Source organism: Coregonus clupeaformis, chromosome 11, assembly GCF_020615455.1.
Source record: "Coregonus clupeaformis isolate EN_2021a chromosome 11, ASM2061545v1, whole genome shotgun sequence".
Lineage (NCBI taxonomy): Eukaryota > Metazoa > Chordata > Actinopteri > Salmoniformes > Salmonidae > Coregonus > Coregonus clupeaformis.
Genome location: NC_059202.1, coordinates 40287290 through 40311149, shown reverse-complemented (window position 1 = coordinate 40311149; position 23860 = coordinate 40287290). Strand labels below are relative to the sequence as shown.

Below are 23860 nucleotides of genomic sequence, written 5' to 3'. Positions count from 1 at the left end.
TGTGTGTGTGTGTGTGTGTGTGTAGGAAACAGTACATTGTTTGCATCAGGCTGGATACAGAAGGCCACACACACACACACACACCCACAAATGCTGGTTAAAAGCCCAGGTGGAAACATCCAGTACTGCTACTCCTCTGCCATCAGGCAAGGTATTTTAATTGGTTCAGAGAAGGCTATAACATATAGATATAGATCCTGGCTGCTGGCACCCGCCCACCCGACTAGAATCACTACTCTCGACGGGTCTGACCTAGAGTATGTGGACAACTACAAATACCTAGGTGTCTGGTTAGACTGTAAACTCTCCTTCCAGACTCACATTAAGCATCTCCAATCCAAAGTTAAATCTAGAATCGGCTTCCTATTTCGTAACAAAGCCTCCTTCACTCATGCTGCCCTCGTAAAACTGACTATCCTACCGATCCTTGACTTCGGCGATGTAATTTACAAAATAGGCTCCAACACTCTACTCAGCAAATTGGATGTAGTCTATCACAGTGCCATCCGTTTTGTCACCAAAGCCCCATATACTACCCACCACTGTGACCTGTACGCTCTTGTTGGCTGGTCCTCACTACATATTCGTCGCCAAACCCACTGGCTCCAGGCCAATCTATAAATCACTGCTAGGCAAATCCCTGCCATATTTTAGCTCATTGGTCACCATAGCAACACCCACCCGTAGTATGCGCTGGTATATCTCACTGGTCATCCCCAAAGCCAACACCTCTTTTGGCCGCCATTACTTCCAGTTCTCTGCTGCCAATGACTGGAACGAACTGCAAAAATCTCTGAAGCTGGAGACTCTTATCTCCCTCACTAACTTTAAGCATCAGTTGCCAGAGCACCTTACCGATCACTGCACCTGTACACAGCCCATCTGAAATTAGCCTACCCAACTACCTCATCCCCATATTGTTATTTATTTTGCTCATTTGCACCCCAGTATCTCTATTTGCACATCATCTCTTGCACATCTATCATTCCAGTGTTAATACTAATTGTAATTATTTTGCACTATAGCCTATTTATTGCCTTACCTCCATAACTTGCTACATTTGCACACACTGTATATATATATTTCCTGTTGTATTTTTGACTTTATGTTTTGTTTTACCCCATATGTAACTCTGTGTTGTTGTTTTTAATCGCACTACTTTGCTTTATCTTGGCCAGGTCGCAGTTGTAAATGAGAACTTGTTCTCAACTGGCTTACCTGGTTAAATAAAGGTGAAATAAAAAAATAAATAAAAAACAGCTCTTATAGATTTAAGATGAGATCTTATAGATTACCTCTACAGGCGCTGTACTGTACACCAAGACAAGTCGGTAAGATATCCTCGCTCAGTTGACCCATTTATAATTTATATTCATTGTACTAAAAAGCCTAGTTAAGACAAGAAGAAAATCAGTACAGGCATTTGGAGCCAAAACAGCTATTGGGAAACGGCATTACGTATATTACAGTTTCAGAAACTGCTGCATGCCAGTAATCCCCTTTATGGCGTCTAGGGAGCGCTCTTCATGCTGGTACAGTCCCAATGAGTGAGTCTGAGGATGTCCTATAACCAGGCAGCTGACACAGTCCTGAACAATAGTCTGATTAACTAACAGTCTAACTAACAGTCTTTCCAATCTGGACACAGACAGAATGATAGAGTCCTCCCAGAGAGAGAGAGAGAGAGAGACAGAGACAGAGACAGAGAGAGAGAGAGGTCTGCCATCTAGCATTCTTCAATTCAATATAACTTCAGGAGGAGGGGGAAAGATCCTGGCTGATATCCATGGCTTGGTGTGGTGGTGATCCTTGTCCTCCTTCGTCTTTTCCCTCCTCCTCCTCCTCCTCCTACCTCACCCTCCTCCACCTCTTTGTCCCATCCCATCCATCCCCCTCCTCTATCTCCTCCTCTACATTCTCCTACATACAGCAGATAGGCTTTGCTCCAGTTCCCACTTAATAGTGTCAACACCTCTATCAGACAGAGTGGAGATAGTAACAGGCTCAGGGAGGATGGATCGATACATAGCCCAGGGATGGCAGACGGTCGATGGGCATTGATCCCCTGAAGCACCCCCTCTCCTCCTTAGTCCTCTCTCTCCTTTTCTTTTTTTCTTTCTCTCTCTCTCTTTCTCTCTCTCTGTGTATGCGGTAGTGGTGAACAATGAACACATAAACACATTTGTGGTCTGCTGTGTGGCTCAGTTGGTAACAGGATGTCTCTAGCAACAAACGACTAGGTTGTGGGTTTAATTCCTGCAGGGTGCAACCAGGGGGTTCCCAGGGGGCTGTAGACACACACACACACACACACACACACACACACACACACACACTGGGGCTTTCCATGAGAACAAGCTCTAAGTCAATGTAAATCATGTGTGAAATGATAATGTGCTGATGACAATGGGGTATATTATTAGACTGACTGTGTTCCTGGGTTCAGACCATTTAAACCGGAATGCTCTGGGAATGGACGTATGGAATGGATTGTCTGCCTAGGCATGTGTTGATAGAATCAATGATTATCAAAGCACACACATCGTTCATTGCATTACAAACTCCTTTGAATATCGTCCAAATTGAAGAATACACATCATTACATTGGAACCTTCTCAGAATAACCCACCACATCTACTATCACAAAACAGTCTTCTGCTACTTCCAAAATCTAGATACTACTGTAATAGCAACCAAGCTAGTCCAGTTTCTAGAAACTACAGTAAACCCACTGGGCACAGACGTCCTTTCAACGTCTAGTTTTGATTTACATTTGCATGAGATGTCAACAAAAATGTCACCATATCATTGGATTTAGGTTAAAAGTTGGGTGAAAAAAATACGGAACTCCATTACGTTGATTACTTTTTGCAAATCCAATCAATTGTCCACGTTAATTCAACATCATCAGATTGATTTTGTTTTTGTTGAAATGATGTGAAAACAACGTTGATGCGACCAGTATTTTGCCCAGTGGGAAAGCCTTAGACCTCCACTAACAGATTGATTGAGAGGAGAGAGAAGATTGAGAGGAGCGTGATGTGGAGATGCTGCTATCCCAGGCTATTGTTCTCAATTCAATCAGAGTTGACATCACTGTTGTCTTTGTCAGCGCACCACATAAACACTGGTGACAATGACATCACAGATGGCCTTATGGATGTAAACAGCGACAGAAACAGGTCCTTATAGGGACAGACAATCCCCTCTGTCTAGCAGTAAACACTAGTATGCACACACACACACGCATGCAGGCACGCACACTTCTGGCAGGGTTATACTGTGAGGGAAAGAATTATTTGATCCCCTGCTGATTTTGTACATTTGCCCACTGACAAAGAAATGATCAGTCTATAATTTTAATGGTAGGTTTATTTGAACAGTGAGAGACAGAATAACAACAACAAAAATCAGAAAAACACATGTCAAAAATGTTATAAATTGATTTGCATTTTAATGAGGGAAATACGTTTTTGACCCCCTCTCACTCAGAAAGATTTCTGGCTCCCAGGTGTCTTTTATACAGGTAATGAGCTGAGATTAGGAGCACACTCTTAAAGGGAGTGCTCCTAATCTCAGCTTGTTACCTGTATAAAAGACACCTGTCCACAGAAGCAATCAATCAATCAGATTCCAAACTCTCCACCATGGCCAAGACCAAAGAGCTCTCCAAGGATGTCAGGGACAAGATTGTAGACCTACACAAGGCTGGAATGGGCTATAAGACCATCGCCAAGCAGCAAGGTGAGAAGGTGACAACAGTTGGTGCGATTATTCGCAAATGGAAGAAACACAAAATAACTGTCAATCTTCCTCGGCCTGGGGCTCCATGCAAGATCTCACCTCGTGGAGTTGCAATGATCATGAGAACGGTAAGGAATCAGCCCAGCACTACACGGGAGGATCCTGTCAATGATCTCAAGGCAGCTGGGACCATAGTCACCAAGAAAACAATTGGTAACACACTACGCCGTGAAGGACTGAAATCCTGCAGCGCCCGCAAGGTCCCCCTGCTCAAGAAAGCACATATACATGCCCGTCTGCAGTTTGCCAATGAACATCTGAATGATTCAGAGGAGAACTGGGTGAAAGTGTTGTGGTCAGATGAGACCAAAATCGAGCTCTTTGGCATCAACTCAACTCGCCGTGTTTGGAGGAGGAGGAATGATGCCTATGACACCAAGAACACCATCCCCACCGTCAAACATGGAGGTGGAAACATTATTCTTTGGGGGTGTTTTTCTGCTAAGGGGACAGGACAACTTCACCGAATCAAAGGGACGATGGGCGGGGCCATGTACCGTCAAATCTTGGGTGAGAACCTCCTTCCCTCAGCCAGGGCATTGAAAATGGGTCGTGGATGGGTATTCCAGCATGACAATGACCCAAAACACACGGCCAAGTCAACAAAGGAGTGGCTCAAGAAGAAGCACATTAAGGTCCTGGAGTGGCCTAGCCACTTTGCAGACCAGTGTTTGGCATCTCCACCTAGGGGTGAAGTTTCCCCTAGGTACAGATCTAAGATCAGCCTCCCCTCCCCCTCCCCCAATCCTAACCTTAACCATCAGTGGGAAAAATGCAAAACTGACCCAAGATCTGTGTCTAGGGGTAACTTCACCCTACACCAAACAAAGCACAGCACATCAGAGCTGCGGGAGCACTTTAGGAACAGCTTGGATGGCCATTTGTCGAATGAGTGATCACTCACGCTCTGTTCCCTATTACCAGGCCATATGTTAGTTAGACAGAGGACGAGAACCACAGGCCAAACCATGCCTGAAACCTGTTACAGTTTGCTTTGCTGGTGTGTTAGCTAAGCCTCTCACCATGAGGCTGTTTTTGAAGGAACATATTCAAGACAGGCTACAATACAGAGGGATAGAGGGATCCGACTGAGTGCATGGAAAGAGAAAAGGTTAAAAAAAACATCAGCAGGGCCTTATTGTGCTACAGGTTGTACCTTAGAGGGGATCAAAACCAAAGCCTGGAGAAAGTGTGTTTGTGTCTCAAAAGAAAAAGGAAGATGGTCATCTGCTACACACATGTAAATATACCACTGATTTAATAAAACAAAGTAAAATTACATGTGCATAGTGCATTCCACAGGTCACGTTTATAAGTGAGTGTTCAAAAAATATATAAAATTAGGAAAGGTTTCATGGCACACCTGAGAGTTGGGAACCACTGCTCTGGGCTACCATCTGGAAATGGAAATAAATTATTTCAGCCATAAAAGTTCAGGCACACGCAGCACGCACGCACACACACGCACACACACCCACACACACCCACACACACACCCACACGCTTGTTTGCTAGCTTTAAAGGGAAAGCTGTATGGTGAAAGGTTTACATGTCTGTCTGCAGTCTATGTTGTGGCTTTGTCTGAAGTCCACTTTAACCTCTCGATCTATGCATGTCTGCTGCTGAGGCGTGCTTTGAATGCTAATGCTATAGATCTCTATGTTAATAAGGGGTCTCACAAAGACCCGACCACTGCACCGCTGCGACAGGCTGAGGGGACAAAGCCCACTGGTGGTGTCTTAGTAAGACATAGCCATCCTTCTCTGAGCTCTGGTGGTGTACATAAGACCCAGCTATCCCTTGCCATTCCCTTGGCTCTTATCAAGGCACGGATGTACAGTATGTTGCAATGGAACGCAGACTATCAGTAATCTCTGTAGCAAGCTTGAGACCCAGATCATTCACCAGAATCCTTCTCCAAGCCTATAAGACCCAGCCATCCTTCACCAAGCCTATAAGACCCAGCCATCCTTCACCAAGCCTATAAGACCCAGCCATCCTTCTCCAAGCCTATAGGACCCAGCCATCCTTCTCCAAGCCTATAGGACCCAGCCATCCTTCTCCAAGCCTATAAGACCCAGCCATCCTTCTCCAAGCCTATAAGACCCAGCCATCCTTCTCCAAGCCTATAGGACCCAGCCATCCTTCACCAAGCCTATAAGACCCAGCCATCCTTCACCAAGCCTATAAGACCCAGCCATCCTTCTCCAAGCCTATAAGTCCCAGCCATCCTTATCCAAGCCTATAAGACCCAGCCATCCTTCACCAAGCCAACTGGTGGTGTGTATAAGATCCTTCGTCAAACCCTCATGCCTCCTGTTGACTCACTCACTCACGCACGCACGCACACACACACACACACACACACTCACTCACTCACACACACACACCTCAGTGTGCTTGATTAAACTGGGGCTGGAGGAAGAGGACAGCAGTTTGGGCCTAAACACCTCCACAATTCTCTGGGCTAAGATAGACATGCACAGGGAAGGAACTGATGTGAGAAAAACACAGAGGGAGAGGAGGCTTTGAGAAATGGGGAATTGAGAATTGAAGTATTTTTGGGAGAAAAGTTTTAGGCAGGCAAACTCTTTGTTGAAGCTATATGCTGAGAGATCATGAGTTGAGGTTTCGATGGAAGTGAATGTAACATACCATGAGTTTCTGTTTCTGCGTCTTCGTTCAGATGAAGCAGACGAGTTCTCTCTGTTTCCCCTCCTCTCCTGTTTTCATTTAGCTGTGGACAGAAAGTCAGACACAGGTCAGAGGTCAGGGGTCATAGATCAGATGTGCAGAACCGTAATGGTTAGTTTCTCTATTTTTACTAACTTACAGAGAAACTGTCTCCAGAACAGGCATGAAGAACATGTGCTGAACCACAATGATGACAGTCAGTTTCTCTGTGCAGAAAACATGTAGGACCCGGGCATTAAGAACATGTACACTGAACAAAAATATGAACGTTAACATGTAAAGTGTTGGTCCCATGCTTCATGAGCTGAAATAAAATATACCAGAAATGTTCCATACGCACAAAAAGCTTATTTCTCTCAAATTCTGTGCACAAATTTGTTTATATCCCTGTCAGTAAGCATTTCTCCTTTGCCAAGATAATCCATGCACCTGACAGGTGTGGCATATCAAGAAGCTGATTAAACAGCATGATCATTACACAGGTGCACCTTGTGCTGGGGACAATAAAAAGAGAGTGCAATTGGCATGCTGACTGCAGGACTGTCCACCAGAGCTGTTGCCAGAGAATTTTATATTAATTTCTCGACCATAGGCCGCCTCCAACGTCGTTATAGAGAATTTGTCAGTACACCCAACTGGCCTCACAACCACAGACCACATGTAACCACGCCAGCCCAGGACCTCCACATCTGCCTTCTTCACCTGTGGGATTGTCTGAGACCAGCCACCCGTACAGCTGATGAAACTGTGGGATTGCTCAACTGAATAATTTCTGCACAAACTGTCAGAAACCGTCTCAGGGAAGCTCAACTGCGTGCTCATCGTCCTCACCAGGGTCTTGACCTGACTGCAGTTTGGCGTCGTAACCGACTTCAGTAGGCAAATGCTCACCTTTGATGGCCACTGGCACGCTGAAGAAGTGTGCTCTTCACGGATTAACCCCGGTTTCAACTGTACCGAGCAGATGGCAGACATGGGGTCATTTACATTTACATTTACGTCATTTAGAAGACGCTCTTATCCAGAGCGACTTACATTATTTTATTTTATTTCATACCCCCTGTGGGAATCGAACCCACAACCCTGGTGTTGCAAACGCCATGCTCTATCAACTGAGCTACATCCCTGCCGGCCATTCCCTCCCCTACCCTGGACGACGCTGGGCCAATTGCGCGCCGCCCCATGGGTCTCCCGGTCACGGCCGGCTACGACAGAGCCTGGATTCGAACCAGGATCTCTAGTGGCACAGCTAGCACTGCGATGCAGTGCCTTAGACCACTGCGCCACTCAGGAGGGTGTGGGTGAGCAGTTAGCTGATGTCAACGTTTTGAAATGAGTGCCCCATGGTGGTGGTGGGGTTATGGTATGGGCAGGCATCAGCTACAGACAACGAACACAATTGTATTTGATCAATGGCAATGTGAATGCACAGAGATACTGTGATGAGATCCTGAGGCCCATTGTCGTGTCATTCATCCGCTGCCATCACTTCATGTTTCAGCATGATAATGCACAGCCCCATGTCGCAAGGATTTGTACATAACTCCTGGAAGCTGAAAATGTCCCAGTTCTTCCATGGCCTGCGTACTCACCAGACATGTCACCCATTGAGCATGTTTGGGATGCTCTGGATCGACGTGTACGACAGCGTGTTCCAGTTCCCGCCAATATCCAGCAACTTCACACAGCTATTGAAGAGGAGTGGGACAACATTCCACAGGTCACAATCAACAGCCTGATCAACTCTATGCGAAGGAGATGTGTCGCGCTGCATGAGGCAAATGGTGGTCACACCATTTGATCCACGCCCCTACTTTTCTTCCTAAGGTACTGTATCTGTGACCAACAGATGCATATCTGCATTCCCAGTTAAATCCATATATTATTTATTTTAATTGACAGCTGCCTCTAATAGTTCCACAGTGTGTCTCTGTGTGTGTGTTACCAGTCAGGTAAAATTGTAATGCCTGCTGCCAAGATAGCCTGGCGGGTAGGAGCGTTGGGCCAGTAACTGAAAGGTTGCTGGATCGATTCCCCGAGCTGACAAAGTAAAAATCTGTTGTTCTGCTTTGCCCCTGAGCAAGACAGTTAACCCACTGTTCCCGGATGTTGATTAAGGCAGCCCCCCGCACCTCTCTGTTTCAGAGGAGTTGGGTTAAATGCGGAAGACACATTTCAGTTGAATGCATTCAGTTGTACAACTGACTAGGTATCCCCCTTTCCCCTATTAGGGATCTGTGTACCATACAGTTCAGTTAATTGGCCCTTTATTACTGTGTACCACGTTCAATAATATTATATATATCCATTTAGCAGATGGTTTTATCCAAAGCAACTTACAGTCATGCATGCATACATGTTACGTATTGTGGTCCTCTGTAGCTCAGCTGGTAGAGCGCGGCGCTTGTAACGCCAGGGTAGTGGGTTCGATCCCCGGGACCACCCATACACAAAAATGTATGCACGCATGACTGTAAGTCGCTTTGGATAAAAGCGTCTGCTAAATGGCATATTATATTTTTTATTATATTACGTATGGGTGGCCCCGGGAATCGGACCCACAACCCTGGCGGTGCAGCGCCATGCTCAACTAACTGTGACATTCAGGGTTGCACACGTGCGCGCACACACTCCTCATACCGGTTCTATCTGATGCTAACCTTGATTAGCATCTCATGCATTATACATAGGGAAACTAGCATACATTGCTAAATACACTTTGCTAGCGCTAACTGTCAAAATGGATATTCAACTTAGTGTGGCTAATGAGCCTAAATGCTTTTAACTTTTCCTACTTCGCTCTTCTGTTCTTTTCAGTTTGCTTTTCAGTTTGCTTTCTTTGCCACAAGTGTCTAAGTGAATCCCAGCTGAAAATAATTATATGGCAATGCAATGGAGAGCCAACTACTGCTAGTAGCTATTCCTGCCTGCTTCAACCTAATGCAAAAATAGTCAGAGGAGTTATTCTGATTGAATGACAATTCTTTGGAGTGGATTTCAAAGTGATTGGCAGTGGCTTTGACAACTGTAACATCAAATATCTATGGATAGAAGCGTTAGCTGTCTGTGGAGACATTCTCCTCCATTACATACTGTGTGTATTCTACCTCTTACAGATTCTGGGATGGAATGGAGAATCATAATGTCCCGTGAGTACTCTGCAACCAGAGCCTAAGCCATCATCATCATCATCATCATCATCCTTCTATCCTTCCACACCATATTGCCAGCAGTCTCGTACAGAATCAACAAGACACCGAACTGACACTTGCAGCTCACCAACCACCCATAGAACAATAACAAGAACACACTCACACCAACCCCCATATAGCACACGCACACGCGCACACAAACAGACACACACACTAGCGAGGCAGAGAGATGCTCCGAAATTATACACTGTTATCACAGGGTTTAGCACTGTGAGACCCTACACAGTAAACACCCAGGGAATCAATAAACCTCCACAGAGGATATAGAGGCACACATCTACAGTACGTGGAATCAAAATCCATCTTTAGGAGAGCAACAGAGGTGTTTTAGACCAATTTTACAGCCTACTTGTTTACAAACAATCCAATATCATCGGCTCTATTTGCTTCTTGGACAGACAGAGAGACAGATCTTTTGTCTATCAGGCAAGTCTATCAATACCTAACCCCCCCTCCCATATATCAATAGCAGCCATACTTAGAAGTGTGTACTGAAACAAAAGGGGTCAAAGTCTATCTATTCCGCCAAGCTGGTAGCAAAAAAGCCTCTCCATGCCCTGTGCTTGGTGCTATTGCGGTTGGCAGGTAGCCTAGCGGTTAAGAGCATTGGGCCAGTAACCGAAAGGTCGCTTGTTTGAATCCCCAGGCTGAAAAATCTGCCGATGTTCCCTTGAGCAAGGCACCTGACCCTAATTGCTCCAAGGTCGCTGTCAATAATGGCTGATCCCTAGCCGTGACCCCACTCTCCGAGGATGTCTCAGGGGAGTGGGATATGCAAAAAAATACACATTTCCAATTCACACATGTGTGAAATAGGACACATGCAAGCAGCCACCTAATTATTTGCTGGCAGAGAGAAAGCAACAGTAGAGAGGGTATGCATTCTTTACAGATCTCCATGGTAACCTTCCACAGGGGGAAAGTGGAGCACCAATAGGATCAGAGTGAGAGACTCAGCAATGCGGCGGTATTGGGTGTATGTTATGTGGGGTGAGGGGGAGATCGGCAACATTCGCACACACACACACAGAGCGACTAAGAAAGCAACAACAAAAGGACAGAGAAATAGTACAGACCCTTGCCTCGTGGGAGACTAGAAAGGCCAGGCCATTGAGGGTCCGAGTGAGAGAGAGAAAGAGAAAATAGAGAATGAAAGACTTCCACCACCAGACAATAGGTTTCATCTACATCCACTCAAAAGAAACCCTTTCAAGTAGGGCTTCTAAATCCCTTTTACTCTCCAATCGTTGACATTTAAGCATCGTCCGCTGTGTGAGAGATTTACACATCAAGCCTCTAGCTAATTGAATAGTGTCTGTTGATATTCAGGTTTATTATTGCATCTACTGTCATACTCACTGAAAATCGGTGGTGGAGTACCATAAGGATGTGTTCTAACGCCCACCTTGTTCGGGATCTACTGTCGTCTTACACACTTTCATCAACCCTACCTCATTTATTTCAGAGCACTACTATACAGAGGGCCTTGCAATGCAACAATACTTCTATCTCACAAACTAAGCGCTCCTCAATAACAGGCTTCACCTCTCTTTTTTGTCATTTTTTGAAAAGTACCAGATTACTTAAATGTTTATCGGCACAGATAGAAGAGGAAGTAAAATCAATAAAGGATTTCCATTCCTCTGACTCTGAGCACTATCCTTCCCCCCAAATTTGACAATCTCTCATTGACCTCCATCCCCAAATTCCTCAATTTGTGGCCTTATTTTCGTGGACATTTCGGGCGGAGTAAACCCTCTCGCTTCGCCTCTTCCTCTCTGTGACCACTGACCCGCTGTTCGACGAGCGAGCTACACCCAAAGCAGTACTTCTATTGCTGTAGAATTATTCCTTTTAATAACCAGCTCCACAGCCTCCAAACAGCCTTAAAGGATTCTGACAGACCATAGGGCTCTGGTTAAAAGTAGTGCACTATAGGGAATAGGGTGCGATTTCGGACACAGCCCAAAGAACAAAAGAGCATAGCAACAGAGCAAGAGCTTTTTCAGCTATATTTCTCATGGATGTCACAGGTTTTAATGAGCAGAGTGCTGAGACAGACTTATCGCTCTTCTAGCAGATCCAGATGTATTGATCTACAGTGTATAAATCAACTGCCAAGGACAGACGGACAGGGATAAACTGCTGAGGTTGGAGGTTCAATCCCCACACTGATCTGATTGAATCAGAAAACTATCATTAATTTACCTTCCCGTCTCTTTGGTCGTAGCGCTCTCCCTCTCTGGCTATATCTCAAGGGATGTAGTGGTAAGAAGACTATAGATTGGTAAACAGTGAGCACCTTGGGTAAACAGGTAGGTAAACCCTAACTCAACAAACACATTCCTAGAATAATAGGCGGGTAAACCCTATTCACAAAATAAAAAGGTGTGTTAACGCACCATCACTGTCTTCTCATGCTTTCATTCCAGTTACATATTGAACTCAATCACCCATCTTAAATGATTCTGATTGAACTCATTACACTGTCCTCTGTCTTCTCAGTGTTAATGTCTTGAAGGACGATGGGAAACCTGAGAGATTGCAGCTGCAGCCCTTGACTAAGTGTTTAGGGGGAGTTACTTTGATGCTGATTGAAGCAGACAAAATACAGTGGCTTGCGAAAGTATTCACCCCCCTTGGCATTTTTCCTATTTTGTGGCCTTCCAACCTAGAACTTAAATGGATTTTTTGGGGGTTTGTATCATTTGATTTACACAACATGCCTACCACTTTGAAGATGCAACATATTTTTTCTTGTGAAACAAACAAGATAACTATTCACCCCCCCAAAGTCAATACTTTGTAGAGCCACCTTTTGCAGCAATTACAGATGCAAGTCTCTTGGGGTATGTCTCTATAAGCTTGGCACATCTAGCCACTGGGATTTTTGCCCATTCTTCAAGGCAAAACTGCTCCAGCTCCTTCAAGTTGGATGGGTTCCGCTGGTGTACAGCAATCTTTAAGTCATACCACAGATTCTCAATTGGATTGAGGTCTGGGCTTTGACTAGGCCATTCCAAGACATTTAAATGTGTCCCCTTAAACCACTCAAGTGTTGCTTTAAAGTGGTCCTATGGACAGATACTCCAATCTCCGTTGTGGAGCTTTGCAGCTCCTTCAGGGTTATCTTTGGTATTTTTGTTGCCTCTCTGATTAATGCCCTCCTTGCCTGGTCCGTGAGTTTTGGTGGGCGGCCCTCTCTCGGCAGGTTTGTTGTGGTGCCATATTCTTTCAATTTTAATGGTGCTCTGTGGGATGTTCAAAGTTTCAGATATTTTTTTATAACCCAACCCTGATCTGTACTTCTCCACAACTTTGTCCCTGACCTGTTTGGAGAGCTCCTTGATCTTCATGGTGCCGCTTGCTTAGTGGTGTTGCAGACTTTCAGAACAGGTGTATATATACTGAGATCATGTGACACTTAGATTGCACACAGGTGGACTTTATTTAACTAATTATGTGAATTCTGAAGGTTGCACCAGATCTTATTTAGGGGCTTCATAGCAAAGGGGGTGAATACATATGCACACACCACTTTTCCGTTATTGATTTTTGTGAATTTTTTTAAACAAGTAATTTTTATTTATTTCATTTCACCAATTTGGACTATTTTGTGTATGTCCATTACATGAAATCCAAATAAAAATCAATTTAAATTACAGGTTGTAATGCAGCAAAATAGGAAAAACGCTAAGGGGGTTGAATACTTTTGCAAGGCACTGTATATATACAGTGAGGGAAAAAAAGTTTTTGATCCCCTTTTGTACGTTTGCCCACTGACAAAGAAATGATCAGTCTATAATTTTAATGGTAGGTTTATTTGAACAGTGAGAGACAGAATAACAAAAAAAAAAATCCAGAAAAACGCATGTCAAAAATATTATTAATTGATTTGCATTTTAATGAGGGAAATACAGTGGGGAAAATAAGTATTTAGTATGCCACCAATTGTGCAAGTTCTCCCACTTAAAAAGATGAGAGAGGCCTGTAATTTTCATCATAGGTACACATCATCTATGACAGACAAAATGAGAAAAGAAAATCCAGAAAGTCACATTGTAGGATTTTTAATGAATTTATTTGCAAATTATGGTGGAAAATAAGTATTTGGTCAATAACAAAAGTTTCTTAATACTTTGTTATATACCCTTTGTTGGCAATGACACAGGTCAAACGTTTTCTGTAAGTCTTCACAAGGTTTTCACACACTGTTGCTGGTATTTTGGCCCATTCCTCCATGCAGATCTCCTCTAGAGCAGTGATGTTTTGGAGGCTGTCGCTGGGCAACACGGACTTTCAACTCCCTCCAAAGATTTTCTATGGGGTTGAGATCTGGAGACTGGCTAAGCCACTCCAGGACCTTGAAATGCTTCTTACGAAGCCACTCCTTCGTTGCCCGGGCGGTGTGTTTGGGATCATTGTCACGCTGAAAGACCCAGCCACGTTTCATCTTCAATGCCCTTGCTGATGGAAGGAGGTTTTCACTCAAAATCTCCACGATACATGGCCCCATTCATTCTTTCCTTTACCGGATCAGTCGTCCTGGTCCCTTTGCAGAAAAACAGCCCCAAAGCATGATGTTTCCACCCCCATGCTTCACAGTAGGTATGGTGTTCTTTGGATGCAACTTAGCATTCTTTGTCCTCCAAACACGACGAGTTGAGTTTTTACCAACAAGTTCTATTTTGGTTTCATCTGACCATATGACATTCTCCCAATCCTCTTCTGGATCATCCAAATGCACTTTAGCAAACTTCAGACGGGCCTGGACATGTACTGGCTTAAGCAGGGGGACACGTCTGGCACTGCAGGATTTGAGTCCCTGGCGGCGTAGTGTGTTACTGATGGTAGGCTTTGTTACTTTGGTCCCAGCTCTCTGCAGGTCATTCACTAGGTCCCCCCGTGTGGTTCTGGGGATTTTTGCTCACCGTTCTTGTGATCATTTTGACCCCACGGGGTGAGATCTTGCGTGGAGCCCCAGATCGAGGGGAGATTATCAGTGGTCTTGTATGTCTTCCATTTCCTAATAATTGCTCCCACAGTTGATTTCTTCAAACCAAGCTGCTTACCTATTGCAGATTCAGTCTTCCCAGCCTGGTGCAGGTCTACAATTTTGTTTCTGGTGTCCTTTGACAGCTCTTTGGTCTTGGCCATAGTGGAGTTTGGAGTGTGAATGTTTGAGGTTGTGGACAGGTGTATTTTATACTGATAACAAGTTCAAACAGGTGCCATTAATACAGGTAACGAGTGGAGGACAGAGGAGCCTCTTAAAGAAGAAGTTACAGGTCTGTGAGAGCCAGAAATATTGCTTGTTTGTAGGTGACCAAATACTTATTTTCCACCATAATTTGCAAATAAATTCATTTAAAATCCTACAATGTGATTTTCTGGAAAATTTATTCTCAATTTGTCTGTCATAGTTGACGTGTACCTATGATGAAAATTACAGGCCTCTCTCATCTTTTTAAGTGGGAGAACTTGCACAATTGGTGGCTGACTAAATACTTTTTTCCCCCACTGTAAGTATTTGACCCCCTCTCAATCAGAAAGATTTCTGGCTCCCAGGTGTCTTTTATAGACGCAACGAGCTGAGATTAGGAGCAAACTCTTAAAGTGTGTGCTCCTAATCTCAGCTTGTTACCTGTATAAAAGACACCTGTCCACAGAAGCAATCAATCAATCAGATTCCAAACTCTCCACCATGGCCAAGACCAAAGAGCTCTCAAAGGATGTCAGGGACAAGATTGTAGACCTACACAAGGCTGGAATGGGCTACAAGACCATCGCCAAGCAGCTTGGTGAGAAGGTGACAACAGTTGGTGCGATTATTCGCAAATGGAAGAAACACAAAATAACTGTCAATCTCCCAGGGGACAGGACAAGGGGACAGGACAACTTCACCGCATCAAAGGGACGATGGACGGGGCCAGGTACCGTCAAATCTTGGATTAGAACCTCCTTCCCTCAGCCAGAGCATTGAAAATGGGTCGTGGATGGGTATTCCAGCATGACAATGACCCAAAACACACGGCCAAGTCAACAAAGGAGTGGCTCAAGAAGAAGCACATTAAGGTCCTGGAGTGGCCTAGCCACTTTGCAGACCAGTGTTTGGCATCCCTTAATCCCATAGAAAATATGTGGAGGGAGCTGAAGGTTCGAATTGCCAAACGTCAGCCTCGAAACCTTAATGACTTGGAGAAGATCTGCAAAGAGGAGTGGGACAAAATCCATCCTGAGATGTGTGCAAACCTGGTGGCCAACTACAAGAAATGTCTGACCTCTGTGGTTGCCAACAAGGGTTTTGCCAGCAAGTACTAAGTCATGTTTTGCAGAGGGGTCAAATACTTATTTCCCTCATTAAAATGCAAATCAATTTATATTTTATTTTATTTTTTTGTTGTTATTCTGTCTCTCACTGTTCAAACCTACCATTAAAATTATAGACTGATAATTTCTTTGTCAGTGGGCAAATGTACAAAATCAGCAGGGGATGAAATATTTTTCCCCTCACTGTATATATATATATATATATATATATATATATATATATATATATATATATATATATATATATATATATATACTGTATATATATATATATACAGTTGAAGTCGGAAGTTTACATACACTTAGGTTGGAGTCATTAAAACTTCGTTTTCCAACCACTCCACAAATGTATTGTTAACAAACTATAGTTTTGGCAATTCGGTTACGACATCTACTTTGTGCATGACAAGTAATTTTTCCAACAATTGTTTACAGACAGATTATTTCACTTGTATTACATTATTATTATATTATTATCACAATTCCAGTGGGTCAGAAGTTTACATACACTAAGTTGACTGTGCCTTTAAACAGCTTGGAAAATTACATAATTTGAGTCAATTGGAGGTGTACCTGTGGATGTATTTCAAGGCCTCCCTTCAAACACAGTGCCTCTTTGCTTGACATCATGGGAAAATCTAAAGAAATCAGCCTTGATCTCAGAAAAAATTTGTAGACCTCCACAAGTCTGGTTCATCCTTGGGAGCAATTTCCAAACGCCTGAAGGTACCACGTTCATCTGTACAAACAATAATATGCAAGTATAATAACCATGGGACCTCGCAGCTGTCATACCGCTCAGGAAGGAGACGTGTTCTGTCTCCTAGAGATGAACGTACTTTGGTGCAAAACAATCCCAGAACAACAGCAATGGACCTTGTGAAGATGCTGGAGGAAACAGGTACAAAAGTATCTATATCCACAGTAAAACAAGTCCTATATCGACATAACCTGAAAGGCTGCTCAGCAAGGAAGAAGCCACTGCTCCAAAACCACCATAAAAAAGCCAGACTACGGTTTGCAACTGCACATGGTGACAAAGATCGTACTTTTTGGAGAAATGTCCTCTGGTCTGATGAAACAAAAATAGAACTGTTTGGCCATAATGACCATCGTTATGTTTGGAGGAAAAAGGCTTGCTAGCCAAAGAACACCATCCCAACCGTGAAGCACGGGGGTGGTAGCATCATGCTGTAGGGGTGCTTTGCTGCAAGTGGGACTGGTGCACTTCACAAAATAGATGGCATCATGAGGAAGGAAAATTATGTGGATATATTGAAGAAACATCTCAAGACATCAGTCAGGAAGTTAAAGCTTGGTCGCAAATGGGTCTTCCAAATGGACAATAACCCAAAGCATACTTCCAAAGTTGTGGCAAAATGGCTTAAGGACAACAAAGTCAAGGTTTTGGAGTGGCCATCACAAAGCCCTGACCTCAATCCTATTGAAAATTCCTGGGCAGAACTGAAAAAGCGTGTGCGAGCAAGGAGACCTACAAACCTGACTCAGTTACACCAGCTCTGTCAGGAGGAATGGGCCAAAATTCACAAAATGTATTGTGGGAAGCTTGTGGAAGGCTACCTGAAACGTTTGACCCAAGTTAAACAATTTAAAAGGCAATGCTACCAAATACTAATTGAGTGTATGTAAACTTCTGACCCACTGGGAATGTGATGAAAGAAATAAAAGCTGAAATAAATCATTCTCTCTACTATTATTCTGACATTTCACATTCTTAAAATAAAGTGGTGATCCTAACTGACCTAAAACAGGGAATTTTTAATGTATTTGGCTAAGGTGTATGTAAACTTCCGACTTCAACTGTAAATGTATGTCAAATGTATATCACAATTTATGTGAAATGCATCAGAAAATATATTTAATGTAATTCAAAATACATAATGAAATACATTAAAGAATGTATGTAAGAATATATTTTCACATGTATTTATCAGTATATTTGGTAAATATATTCTTTAATGGGTTTGGAAATGTTTTGTAAAATATATTCCAATATGCATTTAAATGTTTTTGTAACAAAAATATTTTCAAATTAAAATGCATGGCAAATAAAACAAATTGGCCAGATCATATTGTAACGAATTGTTCATTGTGTTAACAATGAAACTTTTGTAGGGTCATTGGTATCACATGCACTTAAGAGTGCCGTCAGAAAATATTCACACCCCTTCAGTTGTTCCACATTTTGTTGTGTTACAGCCTGAATTTGAAATTGAGATTTTCTGTCACTGGCCTATACACAATACCCCATAATGTCAAAGTGCAATTATGTTTTTATAATTTTTTACTAATTAATAAAATATTAAAAGCTGAAATGTCTTGAGTTAATAAGAATTCAACCCCTTTGTTATGGCAAGCCTAAATAAGTTCAGGAGTAAAAATTTGCTTAACCAGTCACATAATTTGAATGGACTCACTCTGTGTGCAATAAAAGTGTTTAACATGATTTTTGAATGACTCCCTCATCTCTGTACCCCACACATACAATTATCTGTAAGGTCCCGCAGTCGAGCAGTGAATTTCAAACACAGATTCAACCACAAAGACCAGGGAGGTTTTCAATGACTCGCAAAGAAGGGCAACTATTGGTACATAAGTATGTGGACACCCCTTCAAATTAGTAGATTCGGCTATTTCAGCCACACCCGTTACTGAGAGGTGTATAAAATCGAGCACACAGTCATGCAATCTCCATAGGAAAACATTGGCAGTAGAATGGCCCGTACTGAAGAGCTCAGTGACTTTCAACGTGGCACCGTCATATGATGCCACCTTTCCAACAAGTCAGCTCGTCAAATTTCTGCCCTGCTAGAGCTGCCCCAGTCAACTGTAAGTGCTGCTATTGTGAAGTGAAAACATCTAGGAGCAACAACGGCTCAGCCGCGAAGTGGTAGGCCACACAAGCTCACAGAACGGGACCGCCGAGTGCTGAAGCGCTTGTCCTCGGTTGCAACACTGACTACAGAGTTCCAAACTGCCTCTGGAAGAAATGTCAGCACAAGAACTGTTCGTCGGGAGCTTCATGAAATGGGTTTCCATGGCTGAGCAGCCAAGTGTCGGCTGGAGTGGTGTAAAGCTTGCCGCCATTGGACTCTGGAGCAGTGAAAACGCGTTCTCTTGAGTGATGAATCACGCTTCACCATTTGGCAGTCCGACGGACAAATCTGGGTTTGGAGGATGCCAGGAGAATGCTACATGCCCGAACGCATAGTGCCAACTGTAAAGCTTGGTGGAGGAGGAACTATGGTCTGGGTCTGTTTTTCATGATTCGGGCTATGGCCCTTAGTTCCAGTAAAGGGAAATCTTAATGTTACAACATACAATGACATTAAAAATGATTCTGTACTTCCTACTTTGTGGCAACAGTTTGGGGAAGGGCCTTTCCTGTTTCAGCATGACAATGCCTCTGTGCACAAAGCGAGGCCCATACAGAAATGGTTTGTCGAGATCGGTGTGGAAGAACTTGACTGGCCTGCACATAGCCCTGACCTCAACCTCATCGAACACCTTAGGGATGAATTGAAACGCCGACTGCGAGCTAGGCCTAATTGCCCAACATCAGTGCCTGACCTCACTAATGCTCGTGGCTGGATGGAAGCAAGTCCCCGCAGCAATGTTCCAACATCTAGTGGAAAGCCTTCCCATAAGAGTGGAGGCTGTTATAGCAGCAAAGAGGGGAACAACTCCATATTAATGGCCATGATTTTTGAATAAGATGTTCAACAAGCAGGTGTCCACATACTTTTGGCCATGTAGTGTAGATGGGTAAAAATAAAAAAACAGACATTGAATATCCCTTTGTGCATGGTGAAGCTTTTAATTACACTTTGGATGGTGTATTGATACACCCAGTCACTACAAAGATACAGGCATCCTTCCTAACTCAGTTGCCAGAGACGAAGGAAACCGCTCAGGGATTTCACCATGAGGCCATTGGTGACATTAAAACAGTTACAGAGTTTAATGGCTGTGATAGGAGAAAACTGAGGATGGATCAACAACATTGCAGTTACTCCACAAGACTTACTGACTGAGTGAAAAGAAGGAAGCCTGTACTGAATAAAATATTCCAAAACATGCATCCTGTTTGCAATAAAGCCCTAAAGTAACATTTCAAATAATGTGGCAAAAAAATACAAATACATGTCCTGAATACAAAGTGTTATGTTTGTGGCAAATCCAACATAACACGTCACTGAGTACCACTCTTCATATTTTCAAGAATGGTGGTGACTGCATCATGTTATATGTATGCTTGTCATCAGCAATGACTAGAGTAAAAAAAAAAAAAAAAAAAAAAAAATACGGAATAGAGCTAAGGACAGGAAAAATCCTAGAGGAGAATCTGGTTCAGTCTGCTTTCAGACACTGGGAGAAAAATCCACCTTTCAGCAGGACAATTACCTAAAACACAAGGCCAAATATACACTGGAGTTGCTTACCAAAACGACACTGAATGTTCCTAAGTGGCCTAGTTACAATTTTGACTTAAATCGGCTTGAACATCTATGGCAAGAATTGAAAATGGCTGTCTAGCAATGATCAACAACCAACTTGACAGAGCTTGAAGAATGTGCAAATATTGTACAATCCTGGTGTGCAAAGCTCTTAGAGTCTTACCCGGAAAGACTCACAGCTGTAATCGCTGCCAAAGGTGATTCTAACACATTATGACTCAGGGGTGTGAATACTTATGTTTCAATACATTTGCAAACATTTCTAAAAATATGTTTTCCTTTGTAATTATGGGGTATTGGCAGTAGAATGGCCTGAATTCAAAATCTATTTAATCCATTTTGAATTCAGGCTGTAACACAACAAAATGTGGAATAAGTCAAGGGGTATAAATACTTTCTGAAGGCACTGTATGTCATTATCATTAAGACTGCAGAACAGGCAGTGTACAAACTTAACCTTTAATCACAGAACACAAAATAGCACATTAACTGGCATGACAAGCCATCTCATGGTAGGCCAAAAAGTACTAAGACAAAGTCACGCCTCCAAGTCTTCTAATAGGCTGCCGCAGCTACGATATATTTTGCCAAAATGCATTTTTATTGTACTTGAAACATACCAGAAGCACTAACATGCATTTAAATGACTAAGAAAATGACTACAAACATGATACATTATCGGTCATGTAGTGACTCCATGTCTTTCATGTGCATATGACAAAGAAACACATTTATAATAAGTATTGAACATGTGCTCTTTATGTCAGAATGTTAAAAGGAGGTGGAATCAAGTTCTTTTTTCTTTTTTTTTTTTTACTCACCATCAGAATTTAAATTATATCACTGCCCAAGTTTTGGTATGGTGGGCCAAAAATGTTTCTCCATTGATCAATACGTAAAGTGTAATTTAAGAAGCTGAATTAGAAACCCCTTTGGCTACTAGATATCGTAACCATGCATTTTTGGAATATTGTCAGGCATTACAGGCATTTCAGAAACGATGCAAATGTATCTAAATGTATTTGAAATACATTTTATGTTAAGTGAAATATATTTGAATGTATTTTTCTTTATTTTTGCAAAGCTGGAGGCAAATGGAAGCAAACATTACCCAGGTATCTCTAGGGACTCTAGGGTGGCTCTGAGTATCACCCCTTGAACATGTCGTCATCAAAGATGCCGACCAGATCCTCTCAGATCTCCACAAGGGCAGAGGTCAATTTGGGATTGGGCCAAAAGCTGGTGAAGTGTGTCCTGATCTACTGAGACCTCACCTCTCTAACATCTGTGAATGGCTTCTATAATTACACCAGGCACACGTAGTCTGACAATAACGATCACTTTGACGATGAACAGCCATGCTGCCAGCTACTTACTTGTTGGTGTTTTCTTTAACCTCATCAAATGACAACATCCTCTTCCTCGGAGGGTGATCGTCAGAACCTGTTTAATATCTGCCTCCAGTTCGGAAAAGAGGACTGACTCCACAACTTCAATCAGCATCAAAGTAACTCCTTTAGGTATTCATGGAGCTGCAATCTCACAGGTTTTCCATTGCCCCTTAAGCAATTTAGATGGTGAGGGGTGTTCTTTTTATCCACGCCAAACTTGGTGCAAAACCACGCCCATGAGTAACCTAGCAACATTCAAAGCCTCGCTGATTGAGTTTGGACGCTCCCTGTGACAAAGTAAATGCCCGTTATATAGGAAGAACGCTAGAGAGGGAATCCCCGGGAATGGGGAGTTCGGAGTTCACTCGTGCCTGCCATGAACTGCGGGAGATGTGCAGTTTCGCAGCCTCGTTTGAAATGAGCTGATGAGAGAACACCTGACTTAGGCGAGACTTCTTCACAGAGCTCCTTGAAATCTCTTCTCTAGTTGCTAGTTATTTAACAAATGTGAAAGGAAAATCAACATGACAAGGTAAACACAATTGATAATTATTTTTAAATGGTGTTGTATACAAAGTCAATGAAGTAGGCTATTTGGGAATTTTAAATCATCAATCATTTATCGATCGTGTTGAATGATTGAATTTTGTGATCATGAGCTTTCTTAGGAACGAAGCATGATAAAAGAGTTACATTTTTGTGTCTTGGATGGTTAGATGAATGAAGAAAGTATGGATAGATGAATGAAAATAGGATGGAGAGATGGAGAGAGCAGCAACAAGAGGGAGAGAGAGGGAGAGAAAGGGAGAGATGGGGCTTAAGAGAGATTATGAGATGTGAATAAAGAAGGGGCAGACAAACAAACAGAAGGCACTTAACCCTAATTGCTCCTGTAAGTCGCTCTGGATAAGAGCGTATGCTAAATGACTAAAATGTCAAATGTAAGTCATTTCCTATGCCCCTCCTCCTTTCCTCTTAATGTTCATCAGAAATGTGGGGGCATTTCTAAAAGATGATAGTATATTATTTTGTCATTACATGGAACTGTGTGAGCCTTGTTAATATGGTAATGCTCTACTATTTCAGTGAAAGTGCCAGGAAAGGGAATCAACACTTGACAACTTGCATTACCAATAAGGAACAGTTCAAGAATGTGAACCCGTCATCCAACATGTGACTATCCTCACTTGAAGGGATTTTACATTGTCCAAATTCACATTTATTGTAGTCTATAACTACAGATGTAGGTCCATAACCATATGCACTGTAAGTTTGTGATGAAGTAACCCAAGTGCGAATGTTGTCCATCCTTCCTAGGATAAAAAACACAATGTCTGTAATATGTCAAAATTCAACAAACTCCTCACAAACCCTTATACACTTCTACCATAGGACTGCTTGGCTGATCGTTTTGACTACCATGTTTGCTCTTCTGAGAACACACATTAAACTGAAGACCACTAAACTGGAAGTCTTCCGACTAGCTTGGAAAGACAGTACCGTGCAGTACCGAAGAGCCCTCACTGCTGCTCGATCATCCTACTTTTCCAAATTAATCGAGGAAAATAAGAACAATCCAAAATTTCTTTTTGATACTGTTGCAAAGCTAACTAAAAGCAGCATTCCCCAAGAGAGGATGGTTTTCACTTCAGCAGTGATAAATTCATGAACTTCTTTGAGGAAAAGATCATGACCATTAGAAAGCAAATTACGGACTCCTCTTTGAATCTGCGTATTCCTCCAGGGCTTAGCTGTCCTGGATCTGCACAGCTCTGCGAGGGCCTGGGATCGGGAGAGACACTTAAGTGTTTTAGTACTATATCTCTTGACACAATGATGAAAATAATCATGGCCTCTAAACCTTCAAGCTGCATACTGGATCCTATTCCTACTAAACTGCTGAAGGAGCTGCTTCCTGTGCTTGGCCCTCCTATGTTGAACATAATAAACA

General features: G+C 42.8%; 1 protein-coding gene across 2 annotated transcripts in view; it reads right to left on the bottom strand.

Moving 5' to 3' along the window:
- The window catches only part of LOC121577100 (tetraspanin-18), a 111530-nt gene that overhangs the window by 25801 nt on the left and 61869 nt on the right, over positions 1-23860 (bottom strand). The window contains exons 1-2 of one of the 2 annotated variants that reach the window (XM_041890878.2): positions 6638-6656; positions 6460-6541 (exon numbers count right to left, since the gene is read on the bottom strand). In XM_041890878.2, coding sequence (XP_041746812.1) covers positions 6460-6462 — 3 coding nt within the window. In that variant the 5' untranslated portion in view covers positions 6463-6541; positions 6638-6656. Of the gene's footprint in view, positions 1-6459; positions 6542-6637; positions 6657-23860 lie in introns of those variants that run through there. The other variant, XM_041890877.2, reaches the window with a different exon arrangement.